Source organism: Bos indicus, chromosome 28 (genome assembly GCF_029378745.1).
Source record: "Bos indicus isolate NIAB-ARS_2022 breed Sahiwal x Tharparkar chromosome 28, NIAB-ARS_B.indTharparkar_mat_pri_1.0, whole genome shotgun sequence".
Classification (NCBI taxonomy): domain Eukaryota; kingdom Metazoa; phylum Chordata; class Mammalia; order Artiodactyla; family Bovidae; genus Bos; species Bos indicus.
Window position 1 is genome coordinate 29,206,616 of NC_091787.1, and position 21,296 is coordinate 29,227,911.

A 21,296-nucleotide genomic window follows, 5' to 3' on the forward strand; every position below is an offset into this window, starting at 1 on the left:
CATCCCCAAGAAAAAGAAATACAAAAAGGCAAAATGGTTGTCTGAGGAGGTCTTACAAATAGCTGAGAAAAGAAGAGAAGTGAAAGGCAAAGGAGAAAAGGAAAGATATACCCATCTGAATGCAAAGTTCCAAGGAACAGCAAGGAGAGATAAGAAAGCCTTCCTCAGTGATCAATGCAAAGAAATAGAGAAAAACAATAGAATGGAAAAGACTCTAAGAAAATTAGAGATACCAAGGGAACATTTCATGCAAAGATGGGCTCGACTGAAATGGTATGGACCTAACAGAAACAGAAGATATTAAGAAGAGGTGGCAAGAATACACAGAAGAAGTATACAAAAAAGATCTTAATGACCCAGATAACCACGATGGTGTGATCACCCACCTAGAGCCAGACATCCTGGAATGCGAAGTCAAGTGGGCCTTAGGAAGCATCATTATGATCAAAGCTAGTGGAGGTGACGGAATCACAGTTGAGTTATTTCAAATCCTAAAAGATGATGCTGTAAAAGTACTGCCCTCAATATGCCAGCAAATTTGGAAAACTCAGCAGTGGCCACAGGACTGGAAAAGGTCAGTTTTCATCCCAATCCCAAAGAAAGGCAATGTCAAAGAATGCTCAAACTACTGCACAATTGCACTCATCTCACATGCTAGCAAAGTAATGCTCAAAATTCTCCAAGCCAGGCTTCAACAGTACGTGAACCGTGAACTTCCAGATGTTCAAGCTGGTTTTAGAAAAGGCAGAGGAACATTGCCAACATCTGTTGGATCATCAAAAAGGCAAGAAAGATCCAGAAAAACATCTACTTTATTGACTATGCCAAAACCTTTGACTGTGTGGATCACAACATACTGTGGAAATATGAGAATATCAGACCACCTGACATGCCTCCTGAGAAATCTTATGCAGGTCAAGAAACAACAGTTAAAACCGGACATCAAACAACGGACTGGTTCCAAGTCAGGCAAGGAGTACGTCAAAGCTGTTTCTCGTCCACCCTGCTTATTTAACTTACATGCAGAGTATATCATGCGAAATGCTGGGCTGGATGAAGCACCAGCTAGAATCAAGATTGCTGGGAGAAATATCAATAACCTCAGATATGCAGATGACACCACCCTTATGACAGAAAGTGAAGAAGAACTAAAGAGCCTCTTGAAACTGAAAAAGGAGAGTGAAAATGTTGGCTTAAAACTCAACATTCAAAAAACTAAGATCCTGGCATCTGGTTCCATCACTTAATGGCAAATAGATGGGGAAACAATCCGAACAGTGAGAGACTATTTTGGGGGGCTCCAAAATCACTGCAGATGGTGACTGCAGCCATGAAATTAAAAGACACTTGCTCCCTGGAAGAAAAGCTATGACCAACTTAGACAACATATTAAAAAGCAGAGACATTACTTTGCCGACAAAGGTCCATCTAGTCTAAACTATGATTTTTCCAGTAGTCATGTATGGATGTAAGAGTTGGACTATAAAGAAAGCTGAGTGCTGAAGAATTGATGCTTTTGTACTGTGGTATTGGAGAAGACTCTGGTTGAGTCCCTTGGATTGCAAGATCAAACCAGTCAATCCTAAAGGAAATCAATCCTGAATATTCATTGGAAGGACTGATGCTGAAGCTGAAACTCCAATACTTTGGCCACCTGATGCAAAGAGCTGACTCACTGGAAAAGACCCTGATGCTGGGTAAGATTGAAGGCGGGAGGAGAAGGGGACAACAAAGGATGAGATGGTTGGATGGCATCACCGACTCAGTGGACATAAGTTTGAGCAAGCTCCGGGATTTGGGGATGGACAGGGAAGCTTGGTGTGCTGCAATCCATAGCGTTGCAAAGAGTCAGACATGACCGAGCAACTAAACTGAACTGGACGTGGAAGCAACCCATATGTCCATAGACAGATGAATGGATAAGGAAACTGGTACCTATACACAATGGAATATTCCTCAGCTATAAAAAGGAATGCATTTGAGTCAGTTCTAATGAGATGAATAAACACAGAGCCTATTATACAGAATGAAGTAAATAAGAAAGACAAATATTGTATATTAACAAGTTAGTACCAATGATCCTATGTGCAGGGCATCTGAGGAGACACAGACATAAAGAACAGACTTTTGGACACAGTACGGGAAGGAGAGGGTGGGATGATTTGAGAGAATAGCCTTGAAACATATACATTTCCATATGTAAAACAGATAGCCAGTGGGAGTCCGATATTTGACGCAGGGAACCCAAAGCCAGTGCTCTGTGAAAACCTAGATGCACGGGGTGGAAGGTAGGAGGGAGAGGCTATCAAAAGGGAGGGGACGTGTACCCATGGCCAATTCATACTGATATATGGCAAAAACCATCACAGTATTGTAAAGTAATTGTGCTTAGTCGCTCAGCCGTGTTCGACTCTTTGAGACCCCATGGACTGTAGCCCGTCAGACCCCTCTGTTCATGGGGATTCTCCAGGCAAGAATATTGGAGTGGGTTGCCATTTCCTTCTCCAACTGTAAAGTAATTATCCTCCAATTAAACATAAATAAATACATACATAATTATGTGGCAAATAAGGTACAATATTAATATGAATCCTAGGTGGCAGGTTCATGAATGCTATTCTCTATACTTTTCTGTTTATATGAAATTTGTGTAAACAAATAAATAATTTAAAAAAAGAAAATAACCAGTGTAGGCAATGGTCTAGAGAAACTGGAACCCTTGTGCACTGTTGGTGGGAATGTAAAATGGTGTCTTCTCAAAAATTAAAAATAGAATTACCATCTGATCCAGCAATTCCACTTCTGGGTATATACTCAAGAATGAAAGGCAGTGTCTTGAAGAGCTATTTGCACACCCTTGTTCACAGCAGCATTATTCACAACAGCTGACATGTGGAAGCAGCCCAAGTGTCCATGAACAGATGAATGCATAACAAAATATGGATACATACAATGGAATATTATTGAGCCTTAGAAATGAAGGAAGTTTCAACATATACAACAACATGGATGACCCTTGAAGGACATCATCTTAAGTGAAATAAGCCAGTCACAAAAAGGCAAACACTATATGATTCTACTTACATGACGGACTCAGAGTAGTCAAAATCAGAGACAAAAAGTAGAATGACAGTTGCTTGGGGCTGGGAAAGTGGGGGTTGGGGAGTTATTGTTTAATGACTGCAGAGCTTTGGTTTCAAAAGATGAAAAAAGCTATGCAGATGGACGGTAATAATGGTTGCATAAAAATGCAAATGCACCTAATGCCATAAACTACACATTTAAAATTGGTTAACATGGTAAATTTTGTTTTTATGTTCTTTTCACAATAAAAAATTTAAATGGATTACCATGAAATCAGCTGTAACTTAAAAAAAGAGGGTTTGGGGGCTTCCCTGGTGGTCCAGTGGTTGACAGGCCACCTTGCAATGCACGGACACCAGTTTAATCCCTGGTCCAGGAGGATCCCACATGCCATGAGGGATACTATAATAAGCGTGTGTGCCAAATACTGAGCCCACACTCTAGAGCCTGAAAGCCGCAACTACTGATTCCATTCTCCATAACTACTCAAGCCTGAGTGCTCTAGAGCCTGTGCTCTGCAACAAGAGAAGCCACTGCAATGAGAAGCTAGCATACCGCAACTGGAGTAGCTCCCACTCTCTGCAACTACAGAAATCCCACATGAAGCAACAAACACCCAGCACAGCCAAAAATAAATAAAAGTATTTTAAAAAGTGTTTTGCGAAAAAGAAGTCAGAAAGCAGGATGTTTCATACTATAGAATACTAAAAATCAGCACACACTCCACATATCTTGGTTTTAAAATAGTGAACATACAAACTTTATCAATTCCCTTATAACTTTACATACAAACATTGGTATTATAAAGAAAGACATTTGGAAAAATAGTTTCTCTTTCATGTTAAAATTGCTTAAGTTAGTCCCTAAAATCACAGGCTTTCACAGTAACAAGCTAGCAGCTTATCCACAACTATTAAGAACTAGAGAAAAGGTTGTTTTGACCCAAAGGATATGAAACAAATTAGTGTTAAAAATTTTTAAATAACTGAAGTCTTCTTATATCAATATTGTCCTAATGGACTGAACAGAGAAGCCAGGAGATGGGTTTTTTCATAGGCTACAAGAATCCTTACCTGGAAGATCACCCTTTGAGATGGTATCTGTATCCAAATTGTAGGTGTCCTGTAGACGCAACAGAGCTTTGGCTGCCCCAACCTGATCTTCATCATTAGGGAAGTACTGTCTCTGAATGGTTAGGTTAGAGATAAAACCTTAAAATAGAGGAGCAAAAAAAGATTTAGACACAAGTTTGAAATGTACAATGTAGGGAATATAGTTGATAACTATGTAATATATTTGTACCGTGATGACATTTCATACCTGGACTTCTCATGGTGATCATTTTGAAATACACAGAAATATAGGATCAATATGTTGTATAACAGGAACTAACATAGTATTGTAGGTCAGTTATATTTCAAAAACAAACTCATGATCTCAAAAAGAGATCAGGTTTGTGGTTATCAGAGGCAGGTGGTAGGGGTATAAGGGATTTGGAGGAAGGCAGGCAAAAGGCACAAAGATTCAGGTATAAGATAAATAAGTACGGAGGATGTAATGTACAACACGATAAATATAATTAACACCCACATAAAAAAGAGTACATCCTAAGAGTTCTCATTACAAGGAAAAACATTTTTTCTATTTTTTAAATTTTGTAACTACATGGGATGATGAATGTTCACTAACTATGATAACCATTCCCCAATGTGTGTAAGTAAAATCATTGTACCGTACACTTTAAACTTCTACAGTACCATATGTCAATTATATCTCAATATAATTGGAAGAAAAAAGACTCTAGACCCTCACAGACTTTTAATTTCTAACACAAGTCTTATAAAGATTTTTTTAATCTATATTATTATAATTTTCCACTATATCATGTGTAACAAGAAAAAATTAAATACACTGAATGAGACTTGATACACCTCTAATTTGTTATATCTTCCCAAACCATTTTTAATGTTGCTTATGTAATCTGAGGTCACTGCATAAATTATATCTATCTGAATAGGTTTTAGTTACACAGTACAGCCTCTGCTAAGCTTGAAGCTTGAAAAGCAAACAGATTTAAATACTTGAAAACCAAATTCACTGGCAACAAATTATATTTTCAGATAAAATGTATGCTTTTAAAGTTCTATTTTCTTTTTCCATGTGCCACATATCACATAGGTGTGTAAATACATAAAGTTTGGTGGAATTCTTTAAGGAGAAGGAAGAAATAATTACTTATTTCAGAGTATTGGGTAAGCTCATTTATTAAAATATATTTAGATCTATTTAATTATCAAATATAGTGTTCATCAATCAAGGTTTGCTCTACATAAATCCTAATATTAATTTTTAAATGTTTTACATAAAATATAGCAAAAATCAAATTCAGAAATTACTGGTAACTATGTAACTCCTAGGGCCTCCCTGATGGCTCAGCAGGTTAAGAATTTGCCTTCAGAGGAGGAGACACAGGAGATTTGATCCCTGATCAGCAAGATCCCCTGGAGGAGGAAAATGGCAACTCCTCCAGTATTTTTGCCTAAAAAACATCCCATGGACCTACATGATGATCTTTTATTTAGTTTGTTTCACTTTTTCTATTTTATATTCAGTGCTCCCATTTCACTTAGTTTATGTTTTCCAATTTCCCCATCTCTTTTTTTTTTTTGATGTTCTCAAGGCTTTATCAAGCATAGTAGTCAAGTTTTTGTATACATATATATGTATAATATATATATTTTAGAAAACTTATGAAATTTTGCCTAATTAAAAAATGTATGACATTTTGATTACACTTTTTTTTACTTACTATGAATAAAATGCTAAATTTTTAATTAAAAAATACAGACATACAACAAGCAACAAAGGTTTACTGTACAAAACAAGGAACTATAGTCAATATCTTGTAAAAATCTATAATGGAAAATAATTTCAAAAATAACATATGCATATATATAAATGAATCACCTTGCTGTGTACCTGAAACACTGTAAGTCAACTATACTTCAATAAAATATATATATTAAGGGAAAAAATCCCATGAACAGAGGAGCCTGGCAGGCTACAGTCCAAAGGGTTATAAAGAGTTGGACACAACTGGGCTACTAAGCACAAGTACATACATATAACTCCGAAGGAAAATGGATGCTAAATACTCCCTTAATAAATCAATACAACAGAAACAAAAAGTGGTTTAAAATTTGAATAATATATGTGTCATCATTTGCAGATCGAAGTTAGGTATGAGACTTCCCTCCACGCTCATTTACTTATAATCAACTATGTACATACTCTGATCATCAAAAGGCCAGGTATTTTTATGTTAATTGAAATGTATAAACAAACAACTAGCTGAAGAGGTCTAAGTTCATATTAAGCATATTCTTTATAGTTTTAAGTCACAAAATCCACACAATTTTTACAAGCAAGTTTTACAGAGAACTGTAATGTTTTTTATGCCTCAAAAAAAAAATCTCCTAGAAGTTGCTTAAAATCCTCTCCAATAAGAGAAAATGCTTATCTACTATGGCATTATGGGGTACTACCACAGATTAAAATACCAAAGTCTTGAGGCTTATCTTATTTTAAAAACACTTAGGTCATACAGGTCGTTACTTGAGGTTTTTTTTAATAATAAACAAACATGTGTATATGTATATATGTATACAAACGCATATATATATGAATATATATGACCTTAAAAATATTCTCATGGTGTTATATAAGAGAGCAAATGATCATAGGTATTTCCTTCTCATGTCAAAATATTTATAAGTGCTTGCCTTAATTTTTCTTAGCACGGTTTTCCTGTCCTATGCATAATAGCTTAGTTTACTGCTCACAAACACTTGAAAGCACCCTTGGAGTACTTCACCTACACAGCTGGCTCAGTTCTTTTCTTTTTTTGCCATCTTCAATCATTCAACAAATAAATACTATGTACTAAGCATAATAATACCTTTACTTCCTTAAACTTCAGACTTAGTTTTCTGTATATGTTACTTAAATATCTCAAACATCTCATTACTCCAACTATAATTTTACTATTTCATTGAGAAGGACATTCATTATTACTGTTTGGAGTCTCAGTTTTTAAATTTATAGTTTATGTTAACCAAAACAATCCTAAGCTTCAAAGTACTAGGAAAAACACAGCTAATGTTTTCCCTTATCAGTACCACTCCCAGTATGTTAATAATTGATTAGAAGATAAAGAACTAGCCATAAATTTTTAAAATCTGAAGGTAATCCTAAAATGCAAATGATTATCCTCAGAAATGAAGCTATATGCCAATAATTGATTCACTTTAGTGTATTTCAAAGTAAAAAGGACCAGTGTTAAGTAAATGAAGAGTAGAAATTACTTTTTTAAGAATAAAATTTTATTTTTCTTTGTTTTCAGTGTTTACTCATTTTTTTTTAAATCAAGAATTCAGGATCTAGGCTAAACTAACTCTAGTCAAATCAAACACATTTCAGCAATAATTTAGTTATAAGACTGAACACTTGATGTTCTGTGAACTGAATTTATCACTTCTTTTGGCATTTCTACAGGTAGTACCCAAAATGCTTTTTTTTTTTTGGCTCATTAGTTTTACCATCTGACTTACCATCTGACATATCCTTAAGGACCAGATTCTCCAACTCACTCCACTCAGTGTTCAGACGTTTCATTAATTTGAATGCATTTACAGGGTGTCCAACAAATCCTTCTGGATCTTTTGTCGCTGTGCTGGTTAATCGATCTAATTTCTCTGCCCATCTAAAATGTAAGACACAAATGGAATATACATAAAGTAAATACACACTTAATGAGGAAGAACATAATTTAGTAAAGCACTCAAAAAAGATTAGAGGTTTTTGAGTTAAAACTATACCTAAAAATATTTTAAGCAAAATTATAAAGATTTTAAAAAAAGCAAGATTCTCTTACAGATAAAATCTAATTTGGAAAAATTAAAATATAAGACTTTTTTTAGTTTTATGTTTCTCCCAAATGGTTACAGTAAATGTAACATATCTTAGTAAAAGTTGATTGGACCCCTCTAGTAAGAATCTCGGAGAAGGCAATGGCACCCCACTCCAGTACTCTTGCCTGGAAATTCCCATGGGCGGAAGAGCCTGGTAGGCTGCAGTCCATGGGGTCACTAAGAGTCGGACACAACTGAGCAACTTCACTTTCACTTTTCACTTTCATACACTGGAGAAGGAAATGGCAACCCACTCCAGTGTTCTTGCCTGGAGAATCCCAGGGATGGGGGAGTCTGGTGGGCTGCCATCTATGGGGTCGCAGAGTTGGACACATGACTGAAGCAACTTAGCAGCAGTAGCAGCAGCAGTAAGAATCTAAAAATTTATTTCCCTACAAGTCCAAATAATTGATTATTATAAAGTACACATCAGCCCAATCCAAATTCAGTTACATATTCATTTAAATCACACTTACAGAAAAATTTTGTACTCAGTACTTAGAAACTATATTTTAAAACAGAAAAACTGGGGCTTCCCTGATAGTCCAGTGGTTGAGAATCTGCCTGCCAACACAGGGGATACAGGTTCCATCCCTACACCAGGAAGATCCTACATGTAGTGGTAACTAGGCCCATGAACAACTGCTGAAGCCCATGCACCTAGAGCCCAGGTACGCAACAAGAGAAGCCACCTCAACAAGAAGCCCGGGCACTGCAACTAGAGACAGCCTGAGCAGAGCAATGCAGACCCTGCACACCCAAGCAGAAAGAAAGAAAGAAACCTTAAAAATAAATACATAAATAAATATATATATGGAATTTAGAAAGATGGTAACAATAACCCGGTGTACGAGACAGCAAAAGAGACACTGATGTATAGAACAGTCTTATGGACTCTGTGGGAGAGGGAGAGGGTGGGAAGATTTGGGAGAATGGCAATGAAACATGTAAAATATCTTGTAGGAAACGAGTTGCCAGTCCAGGTTCGATGCACGATGCTGGATGCTTGGGGCTGGTGCACTGGGATGGCCCAGAGGGATGGTATGGGGAGGGAGGAGGGAGGAGGGTTCGGGATGGGGAACACATGTATACCTGTGGCGGATTCATTTTGATATTTGGCAAAACTAATACAATTATGTAAAGTTTAAAAATAAAATAAAATTAGAAAAAAAAAATAATAAAATAAATACATAAATAAATAACCTGACTACTTAGCTACTCATTAAACAAAGGCTAGGAACTCTCAGGTCAGGATTAACTATGAACCTGAGTCAATTGAAGATAAATTAGCATTTGAAGAAAAACCTATCAATTAAATAATACTATACTTACCACTGTAATCTCTAGAATGCAACCATAAAACTAAAGGCAGTGGAAAATTGCCTGATTAGGGAGGATAGAAGATATTAGCAACTATTTAAAAAAAAAAAAACAACTGTCAATTACCTGTATCCATTTACATTCTTATCTCAATCCATAGTCTTCCACATGAAGTCTTTAATTGGGCCTAACTTTTGTTTTCTGTGGTCCTATTTTAGCCCTTATCCGGCCTTTTAAGACTGACAGAGGGCTTTCATTTTCACTTAAAGAATGTTTTACCCAGGAAGAAAACATCCAGGTGGAGTCAGTCATAATAAGTAAAACACTTGACTTACTTTTTTATTTGTTCTAATTTGTCCTCTTCTGCCTTTATATAGTCTTTCAGGGAAGTCACCAGATCTTTTTCAGTATGAATCAAATCAGTCATCTGACCTAGAAAGAAGAAAAGAGAAGACAGTTATCAAATACCCATACATACCCACCCATACGTCAAAACAAGTTTTCTAGAATAATTTAAGAATGATTGCAAATGCTTCATTTAATGAAAGGACTTAACTGGCATGAACCAGATATCTTGGAGAGAGCATCATTTTTTTTCTTTTAAAACCAAATAAATAAAAATTAAGCCCCAAACTTTTCTAGGCATGTGGTCCAATTCTAATTTTCAAGCTACTTAATTCTGCAAGCTTGGATATCAACAAATTATTCATCTAAGAATTTATTTTTTAATTTCAAAACATTACTTTCCAAGGATCAACATTTCTTCTTCCCTACCTCCCCCCTCATCTTTTTTGGGTTTTGAGACTACTGAGGATTAAATTTTTATTCAATTTGACAAAGATCACACTAACAAAAAGTTAAAACTTTTAAAGTTTAACTTTTAAACTTAAAAACTTCACAACTGAAATTCAAATATCCATATTTAGTTATTCCTAATGGGATGAGAGAAAAAAGTTGCACAATTGTGTCTCTTTGCGACCACATGGACTGTAGCCCACCAGGCTTCTCTGTCCATGGGATTCTCCAGGCAAGAACACTGGAGTGGGTACCCATTCCCTTCTCCAGGGGATCTTGCTGACTCAGGGATCAAGCCCAGGTCTGCATTTCAGGCAGATTCTTTACTGTCTGAGCCACTGCTGCTGCTGTTGCTAAGTCGCTTCAGTCGTGTCCGACTCCTAGAGACCCCATGGACTGCAGCCTACTAGGCTCCTCCATCCATGGGATTTTCCAGGCAAGGGTGTGAGTTGCCGTTGCCTTCTCTGGTCTGAGCCACTAGGCAAGCCTCAATAGGATGAGAAAACTCATCATTTTACATTCCAAAATTAAGTGTCATAAATATACTTGCTTGTGTTTTATTTAGCTCCACAATCACATAAGGGTAAAACTGGTCAACAGGATGTAGGAAAACACCTCTTTTAAAACATATAAAGTATTCATATAGGAAAATAAAGACTAAGTATATCTATTAAGTGATTTGCCAGGTAGACTCTATCAGAGAATTTTCTTTTGTATGCTTTATTAAGTTTTGGCAATCAGAAAAAATTAAATATTTAAATATGAAGGAAAAAAGAAAGATTTTTAGAGGGGTATGGACTGAAGTAATGTTTCAGTCCCTGAGAATATAATGTATTTGTTTTTACCGATTTAAAAATATGAAAAAAAGGAAATTTTTAAATACAAAAACAAACACAACAAAATAATTAAGACTTACCAATAGAAGTAAAAAAGCCTGGATGGGCCAAAGACTGGGGAAGTAGAATCCCTACAACTAAAATATACCAGATCATCTTCAAAGGTTTAATTTTACAGGCTCACACACCTACAAGAGAAATATGGCCATTATTTAAAACAAAGGAAGGATAGGAAAAGTTCCTAACCTATTTTTCCTATGAATAAAATGTAAGTCAGACTTTAAGATTGCCCATAGAACACTGTTAATTCTAGTAAACTGATTTAATAACTTAGTAAGAGCTACTATCTTATTTTTCATAGAACAGTACTCACTTGATATTTCATGTTAAAAGAAAAATATACATGTTTGCTATCACCATGATAATGTATGCTTAAAAATGCTGTTTGTTTTCTCTTTAGTTACTACTACAGTTAGATCAACTGGATGGTAGTATACTTTTTCATTAAGTTTACTCTGCGATCTAGACCTAAGTCATGAATTTCCCATTAAAATATACTACTTTATTAGAGTAACTTAATTTAAATACTACCAAAATACATTCTAAAATGTTAGAATATATTTAAAGGGACAAAATGTTTCAGAGCTTTCTGATTAATCCCCTTAATTCCTAACTTGGTCCATTTTTTCCCTACAATGGCTTTAGATTTTAAAATAAGTTCAATTAAAAGTTGTAGGTTTGGAGGTGATGAATATGTTCCAAAATATACTGCAGGGACTGATGGCTGAAGAACACTGTGAAACTACTCAAAATCAACCAATCATGAACATTAAATAGGTGAATAGTGTGGTATTTAAGCTAGCGAGCTGTCGATTTAGGCTAGTAATCTCTCTCAAAGGACCCAAAGTTGAGCTTTTTCTACTGTGTTCTACGTAAAAAATCCTTAGCCCAGGACATAGCTCTAGCATTCAGAAAAAAAAAAAAAAAAAAAAACTGGCAGCAAAGCCCTTCTGTCTTTCTTTTCTGGAATGGATTCTTCATGGCAGATGCAGATTTTCAACTAACCAGCAGGTTTTATCCTGCTTTCCCAAAGGCCCTGTTAGCACTCTTCTCTTGCTCCTTCTTTACCACATAAACACGGACTTTTAAGTTCTTCTTTATTACCTTACAGGAAAACAAGTTACCCCTGTAACACTGTTTACACCAATAACAGACACCCATTGCTTATTCTCACTTGTCACCCTATTCCTCTTTGTGCAGGCACCTCTGACTCTCCCCAAGAGACTTCACCGAAAGCAACAGGTTCAAGTCCACACTAGAAAACTCCCTATCATTCTCACACACACACACACACACACACACCATTGTCCACAATAGAAAACTCGCAATCTCTCTCTCTCTCACACACACACACACACCCCAATACACATACACACACGCCATTTTCCTCCTAACTTGAATCAATAAAAATAGATCACCACAGAAACTGACATGCTGGAAGTCCTCCTAAGTTTCCTCCAGAACCACACAGTAGTGAAATACACTGTTCTCTTGGCTGCCTTACAGTGACTCTTTGGGAAGGCTTCTAGAATGTAGCAGATGCAGACACTTCCTCTCCTGGGCTCTTGCCAAAGCCCAAGGTTTTTTCAAAATCCTGGGCTGTCTGAACAGTCTAGAATTTTCTCACTGTTTAAACAGATTTCTGCCATAATTTCTTCATAAATGAATGTTATTTCCAGCAAATACAAATGCTTTTGCTGTACCAAGAGAAGGCTAACCAGAAATGTTGTCTAAACATTAGCTCTGATGAGAAAGTTTAGATCTGTCAGATAAGAAGTTATCATTTTTTTCATTGCTAAAATGTATTTTGTCACTAAAGTTTCTCTGTCTTCTTTTATTGTCCTTAAACCTTACAATGAATCAAGAAACACTGGCCTACAGAAATTACCACAAAAGCTTGAAAATTTCTTTATTCTAGATGAAATAAAGAGTCATAATAACAAAAAACAAAACAACAACTGGACCTCTGAAAAGAGAATTTTTAAACTTAAAAATAAGATAATCTAAAGCCAAATGGAATTAAAATACACAAAATAACAGGTTTATATATTGTTTTATAAAAACTATAAACTAGGAAACTAAAGAAAACAGAGCTCATTTAAGGAACTCCTGCAAATCAATAAAAAACCCAAGACATCAGCAGAGAGGTGGGCTGAAAATGAAAGCCACTCAGTCTTATCCAACTCTTTGTGACCCCATAGACTGTAGCCCACCAGGCTCCTCTGTCCATGGAATTCTCCAGGCCAGAATACTGGAGTGGGTAGCTGTTCCCTTACCGAGAGGATCTTCCCAACCCAGGGATTGAACTCAGTTTTCCTGCATTGCAGGCGGATTCTTTACCATCTGAGCCACCAGGGAAGCCCAATGAGTGGGTTAAGAACCCAGAAAGCCACAAAAGAGGAACTACAGTTAACGAAACCCACTGAAATAAAAACTGACTCATCAGTAATCAAGGACTCAAGAAGTTGAAATAAGACAGCCAGTTTTTGCCTATCAAATGAACAATTAAATGTAACAACTAAATTTAAAATACTTAATGATGATAGTGCTATATGTCAAGAAACTTAAAATGAACATATTCCTTACTTGTAAATTCAAATGAAAACGAGATTTGAAAATTAACATCAATCCTACAACATTCATTGCTGGTGGGATTGCAAAATGGTACAGTCACTTTGGAAAACAGTTTGGCAATTTCTTTAAAAATTAAATACACTCTTACCATATGATCCAGCAATCATGTTTAGTATTTACTCTAAGGAGTTGAAAATTTATGTTCACAAAAGCCTGCACATGGATATTTATAGCAACTTTATTTATAATGGGCAAAACTTGGAAGCAACCAAGATGTCCTTCAGAAGGTGAACAGATAAACTGTGATACATCTAGGCAATGGAATATTATTCAATGCTAAAAAAGAAATGAGCTATCAAGCCATTAAAAAACATGGAGGAATTAAAAATATTACTAAGTGAAAGAAGTTAATCTGAAAAGGCTATATACTGTATAATTCCAACTATATAATATTCTGGAAGAGGTGAAACTATTAAGAGAATAAAAAGATTAGTAGTTGGCAGAAGAAGAGGGGGGATGAACAAACGGAGCACAGAGGATTTTTAGGGCAGTGAAAATACTGTGTAATATCATAATGATGAATACATATCACTATACATTTGTTCATTTTCACAGAATTTACAACACTAAGAGTGAAGGGGTAATGTTAAACTATGGCCTTTGGGCAATTATGATGTGTCAATGTAGATTCATTAATTTTTAAAAATACGCCATTCTGGTGGGGGGCTACACATATTGGGAGCAGGGAGTACATGCGACATTTCCATACCATCCTCTTAATTTTGTTATGAAGCTAAAACTGCTCTAAAAAATTAAGTCTTAAAAAAAATAAACACCATACAACTCTGGTGGAATCTATACTGAAGAAGATTAAGTTTCTACTACACTCTGATAGAAAGTTAGTAATAAATACTAATCAAAACAAAGAAAAAACTTAACATTATAATATCATAATTTTACCAAAAAAATATGCAGAGGAAATTCACCAAAATGTAGTTGTCTCTGGAGAGCAGAACATTACGTGATTTTTTTCTTTCCTATTTTTCAGTATTTTCCAGATGTCAAGGGTTTGGGCATTCCTGGTGGTTCACTGGTAAAGAACCCACCTGCCAATACAAGAGACACAAGTTTGATCCCTGGGTCAGGAAGATTCCTGGAGAAGGAAATGGCAACCCACTACAGTATTCTTGCCTGGGAAATCCCACAGACAGAGGAGCCTGGTGGTCCACTGTCCATGAACTCACATAAGAGTCGGACACAACTTAGCAACTAAACAACACAGGGTATATTTACTTTTATACTCAATGCTTATTTTTTTCTCATGTAATAGGTTCTTATTATTTAATTTTATTGAAGTACAGTTGTTTTGCAATGTGCAAGTCTCTGCTGTACAGCAAAGTGACTCAGGTATATACATACATTCTTTAAAATATTCTTTTCCATTATGGTTTATCACAGGATATTGAATATAGTTCCCTGTATATATAGTAGCCTGCTCCAGAGTGGGACCATGTTGTTTATGGATCCCATATATAACAGTTTACATCTGCTGATCCCAAACTCCCCGTCTTTCTCTCCCCCGACACGCTTTCCCCTCTGCAGCCACAAGTTTGTTCTGTGAGTCTTTTTCTGTTTTGTAGACAGGTTTATTAGTGTCATATTTTAGATTCCACATATAAGGGATACCATAGGATATTTGTCTTTCTCTTTCTGAGTTACTTCACAGTATGATAATCTCTAGTTGCATCCATGTTGCTGCAAATGGCCTTCCATTCTTTTTCATGACCGAGTGGTATGCTATTTTATATAGGTACCACATCATCTTTATCCATTCATTTGTCAATGAACATTTGGATGTTTCTACGTTTTGGCTGTTATGAACGATGCATGTATCTTTTGGAACTATAGTTTGTCTGGGTATGTGCCCAGGAGTGGGACTGCTGGATCATATGGCGGCTCTGTTTTTAGTTTTCTGAGGAACTGCCACACTGTATTTCACAGGGGCTGTACCAACCAACATACCCGCCACCAGTGTAGAAGGGCTCGCTTTTCCGGACACTCTCTGCAGCATTTTCCATTTGTAGACTTTTTAATGATGGCCATTCTGATGGTACTCCACTGTAGTTTTGGTTTGCATTGCTCTAATTATATTTGCTTTTATAATGACAAAAATTAACTCTATACAAAATAAAAAACCTAAAACATCAACTTCCATATTTTGGCACCGTAAGACTTTAACGAAATGGTTAACCACACTCTAACACAATAAAGTAGCTAACATGTTTGCATATGTCCCATTTTCTAACTCGATAATCCTCTAGATTTCTTGCTGTGCTTCAAAGACTGTTAAGCTTATTTGAAAGCAACCGAAAGTGTGCCACTCCTGACAATGTAGTGGCACACTTTTCTATTCTCCTTTCTCCCACAAATAGACATATGACCCAGGCTAAGCCAGTCATTGACCCTCATTCCTATGAATTTAACTGTTGAAGAGTGGGCTTGTGAAATGGTAAAAAGCAGCTCTTTCTGGAATTGCTACGCTCAGAGAACATGAATTTGGAGCTGCCTGTGACCATCTGTGCCACCTGACAAGCATACACAGGAACTTAGTCTATAAAAATGACAAAGTTATGCAGAAACAAGCAGTTTTACAAGCTCCATGGCCCTGATTCTTATAGTTTCTGCTCTGAACCTGTGAACTTCCCCAATAATCTTCCAACTCAGCTGAGGGAGCCTGTAAATTCCCTTTTTCTTAAACTAGTTTAAGTTGGATTTCTGTCACTTGCAATAGAAAATTCAGACCCTCTCACAGCACTACTCCAAATTACCATGCCAACCTAAACTAGTTAATATAAATGAAGATAGAGTATATAACAGTGGTTCTAAACTTTAGCTGTACCAGATCACCCAATGGTCAAAGTACCTAGATCACATATGCAAGTTCTCAGGTGACGCTGCTGCTGCTGTTCTGGTGATCACACTTTGAGAACCACAGGATATGACTACCTCTTGAAATCATACAAAAGATGCACTCTGTCTTTAAAATATATTTTACTTCAATTTATTTTTTAGAACATGTCACAGAATTTCTAATTACTCTAGGGAATGGTTTCTCTAATCTGTCTGAATACTATGCCTCATGCACATTCTTTAGAAACCTTAAGTGGCATGTTTATAGACAAGCATATCCTTATCAATCACAGGTTTTTAAAACATAATGGTTTCATCACTTACGATGTCTCACTTCCATTTATTACCACCTTTGTTCAGTTAGCAGCATGCAAAGCAATCATTATGTACAACTAAGAGTAAAGCATCCCAAAAGACATTAGGGTTTTATCAAAAACAGGAAGACATAAATGCCTTCTGTTCTAAATCCTCAAACAAGCTTGAAATAGAATTTAAATGGGTTAAAGAGGATGCAATCTTCTTCAAAAGAAGGTAAATCTCAGATCCCAGAGAAGACACAATGAAAGAAAGACGGAGAAGAAGAGAAGGGAGAAAGGAGGAAAGGAAAGAAAGACAAAGAAGAGGCAGATACAAAGACAAATTTATACAGGAATAAAATTTATTACTGAAGCAGTATGGATAAGTTACTCATAATATTTTGGTTCTTGGTTGGATGGCAGTTTCATGAGTGTTTATTAATCTATAAATAATCTATATATATATTACATATAATGTTTGAAATGCATGAGTATTTTTAAATTAAAAAAAATTTTTTAATTTTAAATATTTCTAAAACTATAAAGAAAACAACAACCTGGGAAACATATTCTCTGGTAGACCTGGACAAAAATAAAATGCAAAGTGTAGTGTTTATCTAAAACTTTCCTACTGTCCTTCTAGAAAAGTCCAGTCCCACATATTCACAGATCAACCAAACCTGGGAACTATAGTTAAACAGTTCTACTATTTTAAATATGACTCTGAGTTATCAGGATTCACTGAACTGTATATTTAGGTTATTCAATGGATTACTAGAACAGGGCATCTGGCAAATAATTCTATTAGCCTTTTGGTCTAACATTTTTCTTCCAAGAAAAAAAATGCAACATTAACAAGTCTGTCTTTCCCAAACAAATCACTCAAAAATTAGGCAGACTAAAGAATGCTTGATATTCTAATCTTTCTCTGACATGAAAAACTTTTTACAGGGCTCCCTCTAACAGTCTCTCCACATCTTCCACAACTTGTTCCAAATCCTCTTTAGAGGGTTCCAACTTTAAGATTATTTTTCCTCATACAAATTCCATACTCAACTGTTGGTTTTCCTGACATCTGTGTTAGACTTTAATCTTTCTGACAGGTTTTATGGTCAGCACAAAATATCAACACACATTCAAGCTGCTAATTCAGGCCACTGCAACGTGGTATACACATTTAGACAGAACGTCTCTTTCATATAAGCAGGATGGATTTTCCAAGACAACTAAGAGTGATTGCTAACAGAACCAGTTATATTTCTGTTCTGCCCTGTAATTGCTCTGCCAATTACCATTTGTTTTAACTTAACTCTAAGAATCCCAGTCATACTTCTACTCCCAAAGAGAGTGAGCTGCATCTCTGGTACATACAGAGAGTCTGGGATGAGTGCTTCAATGGTATGACCAACTTTTCGATTAAAAACCCAGAAGTCATGCTAGCCTCTTTGCCACAATTTTCTATACTTGAGCAGTGAACTCAGTGTTTGGCATCATTCCAATGGAACAGCAGTTTAGGATATGATTGGAGAGAACCTCTAAACCAAGATACTGCCCTTAACTGAAAGTGCTATGTAGGCTGTCTTTCAGAGGTTCTTCCAAAGCTCAGTCTTCCCTGTCAGAAGTAATCTGAAGATAAGATCATTTCAAAAACACACGCTTGTTTTTCCCTACATGGCACCTCAATCATCCCTACTCTTTCTCCTGGAAATTGCCCCCTTCTACCTTTTTAACTGCCCCAGTTCACCCGTAATTCATTCCCACAGTTTTACCAGTCATGTTATATAGCATGATACTTCTCCCTGACCAAGTGGCCATTCAAAGTTCTTTGTCAGAAAATTTGAAAATGAAACTGAGAAAAGTAGTGGCAGGCACTCTTTGAATGTCTGAACTATTTTACAAATAAAGCTTGGGAAAAGTTAGGGACCAAGTGAATGAAGCTTATTTAGAAAGATTTTAAGATGATGCACATACACAGAGAGGAAGACAGACAAGAGACAGAAGAAAACATGCAGATGTTCCAATTATTCTGGAAATTTAATCACACTCCTGACCTCTGTTGCTAAGACAACTTCCTATCGCCATAATTCTTAAATTCCATTATGGACTAGTATGAGTTAAGATTTCTGTTTAACCCAGAGTCCAAATGAATACACTTTCTCTCCTCTCTAAAGAAGAAGATGTCCACCAATATATTGTGAGAAAGCCCTTAAACAAAGAAGGTAAGAAACCCACTACCAAAGCACCCAAGATTCAGCGTCATATTACTCCACGTATTCTGCAACACGAATGCTGGCCTATTGCAACACTATTGCTCTGAAGAAACAGTGTACTAAGAAAAATAAGGAAGAGGCTGCAGAATATGCTAAACTTTTGGCCAAGAGAATGAAGGAAGCCAAAGAAAAATGGCAATAACAGATTACCAAGAGATGGAGGCTGTCCTGAGAACTTCTGAGTCCAGTCAAAAATGAGATGTTCCAAGAGTGACAAATAAGATCTAACATCAGATCTAAAAAACAAATTAAAAAAAATATATATATATACATACACACACACACACTTTCACTCATCAACCCTGTTTCTTTAAGGCAATCTAAAAAAGGTAAATAATTCTCATGTGTTTACTACTCTCTATTCCCTAGCACCAAAAAGCAATATTTTTCAATGATCTTTTAAATGTTTTTCTTAATTTTAGAAATTCAATGAATATATGTGAGATACAAAGTTTAAGAATAAATATGATCTTAATCCATTAAAAAAAATGTTTAAACTGGATTCACAATTGAAGTTAAGCTCAACATTTAAAGTTTCTATTTCTAAGAAAGTCAAGTTCCCCTAAACCAGAAACATTTTAATAATAAGTGTAGGCTGAGGGGAAAGTTTGAGAATGAAACAAATCTTATTTATAATTAAAATGGTGCCATTCTTCAATGATTTTTAAACTATGTATTTTAAACTGTAAAATATACCTCTCAATTATTTCAAACACTTAAGCTAGCAATGCATACATTTCCCAATATAGGATAAAGTATCAGGATTCTTTGCTCAGAACAGGGAAAAAAACAAAAATTACCGTACGTGAGACTAGGAGGCCTGCAATTTAGTAAAATTTCATCAGTAATGTTGACTTTTATTTGGTGGTCCCTTTAAAGGGAAGCAGAATAAGCAAAAAGGTAAGGTATCTAATATGAGGCCAAATTTGACCACCAGCTAATAATAAAAAATCAGCAGTACTTCAGATGAAAGTGCCTTGGACTATGCCTGACACCTAGAAGACACTTAAGAAATGTTACTTTTGGATGTGGGGCAAGAGCACAAGAATAAATAGATTTGTTGCCAAGAGTGTCTCAAAGGACATGGAAAAAGAGGTGACTTTGAGAACTGCAGGAAGCCCAGGCAACCTCAACCCTGGGCTAAGGCAGTGAAGAGGACCAAGAAGCCCAATCTACTAGCAAACAGATGCACAGGCTTTATAATTTAGAAATGTGAGTGGGAGAAAAAAGTGGACAGAGGCAATGGAAGGGAAGAAGTAAAAAGAAGTAAACATTAAATTATACATGCTCTCCTTGTGGCTTATAAAAATGCTGGTATTTCCCAAAATTAACATAGTCTATATATTTCTCATCTGATGAATTTGCAGTATCTTCTCTTTGTTAATGAAACTATGTGCTTTATAACATGAATATCAATAAATATTGATTAGGATATTAAGAACAGCAATAATATAAAACACAGCAATTCTTTAGAAATCAAAAAATGTTAACAATTGTCTGAGAGGGAATCACAGTCCATTCTCTTTACTCAATTTCTGCATTTTAATAAACATTTTTAACAGAAAATTTGTATTTCTATAAACAAATATGCAAGCTAACAAATGAAGTCAAAGTAGCACTGAAGTGAAAAGATCAAGTCAAATCACTGGGTTAGTAAAATTCAAATGAGCAACTCCATACTTCTACTAGGGCATAATACCACCATCAATCCCTTCTGCTCAAAAACAATTTGTATGTATATTTGATTTACAGAAAAAATCCTGATAAGGCAACTGCAGTGTCTTTGCCACCCTTAGGATACAATTGGAAAATAAAATCTTGTACAATACACATTTTAGATTTATTAAACTTAAGGAATTATGTGGGCTTTCCAGGTAGCTCAGTGGTAAAGAATCCACCTGCCAATGCTGGAGACTTGGGTTTGATCCCAGGTCGGAAAGATCCACTGGAGGAGGAAATGGCAATCCACTCCAGTATTCTTGCCTAGGAAATCCCATGGACAGGGGAGACTGGCGGGCTATAGTCCACGCAGTTACAAAACAGTCAGACACGACATAGCCAGTAAAACAACAACAAGGAACATGTGGTAAAACAAACTATTCCAAAAGAACTGCTTTCAATGAAACTTAAAGATTGATTTTTTAAATTATTTTAACTGGAAGATAATTACTTTACAATATT

At 35.9% G+C, this 21,296-nt stretch overlaps 1 protein-coding gene across 5 annotated transcripts in view; it reads right to left on the reverse strand.

Moving 5' to 3' along the window:
- The window catches only part of P4HA1 (prolyl 4-hydroxylase subunit alpha 1), a 100,324-nt gene that overhangs the window by 63,547 nt on the left and 15,481 nt on the right, over positions 1–21,296 (reverse strand). For 2 of the 5 annotated variants that reach the window (XM_070781815.1, XM_070781814.1), the window contains exons 2-5: positions 11,086–11,193; positions 9,710–9,806; positions 7,695–7,846; positions 4,158–4,295 (exon numbers count right to left, since the gene is read on the reverse strand). In XM_070781815.1, coding sequence (XP_070637916.1) covers positions 4,158–4,295; positions 7,695–7,846; positions 9,710–9,806; positions 11,086–11,161 — 463 coding nt within the window. In that variant the 5' untranslated portion in view covers positions 11,162–11,193. Of the gene's footprint in view, positions 1–4,157; positions 4,296–7,694; positions 7,847–9,709; positions 9,807–11,085; positions 11,194–14,599; positions 14,746–19,265; positions 19,352–21,296 lie in introns of all 5 variants that reach the window. The other 3 variants (XM_070781817.1, XM_070781816.1, XM_070781818.1) reach the window with 3 other exon arrangements.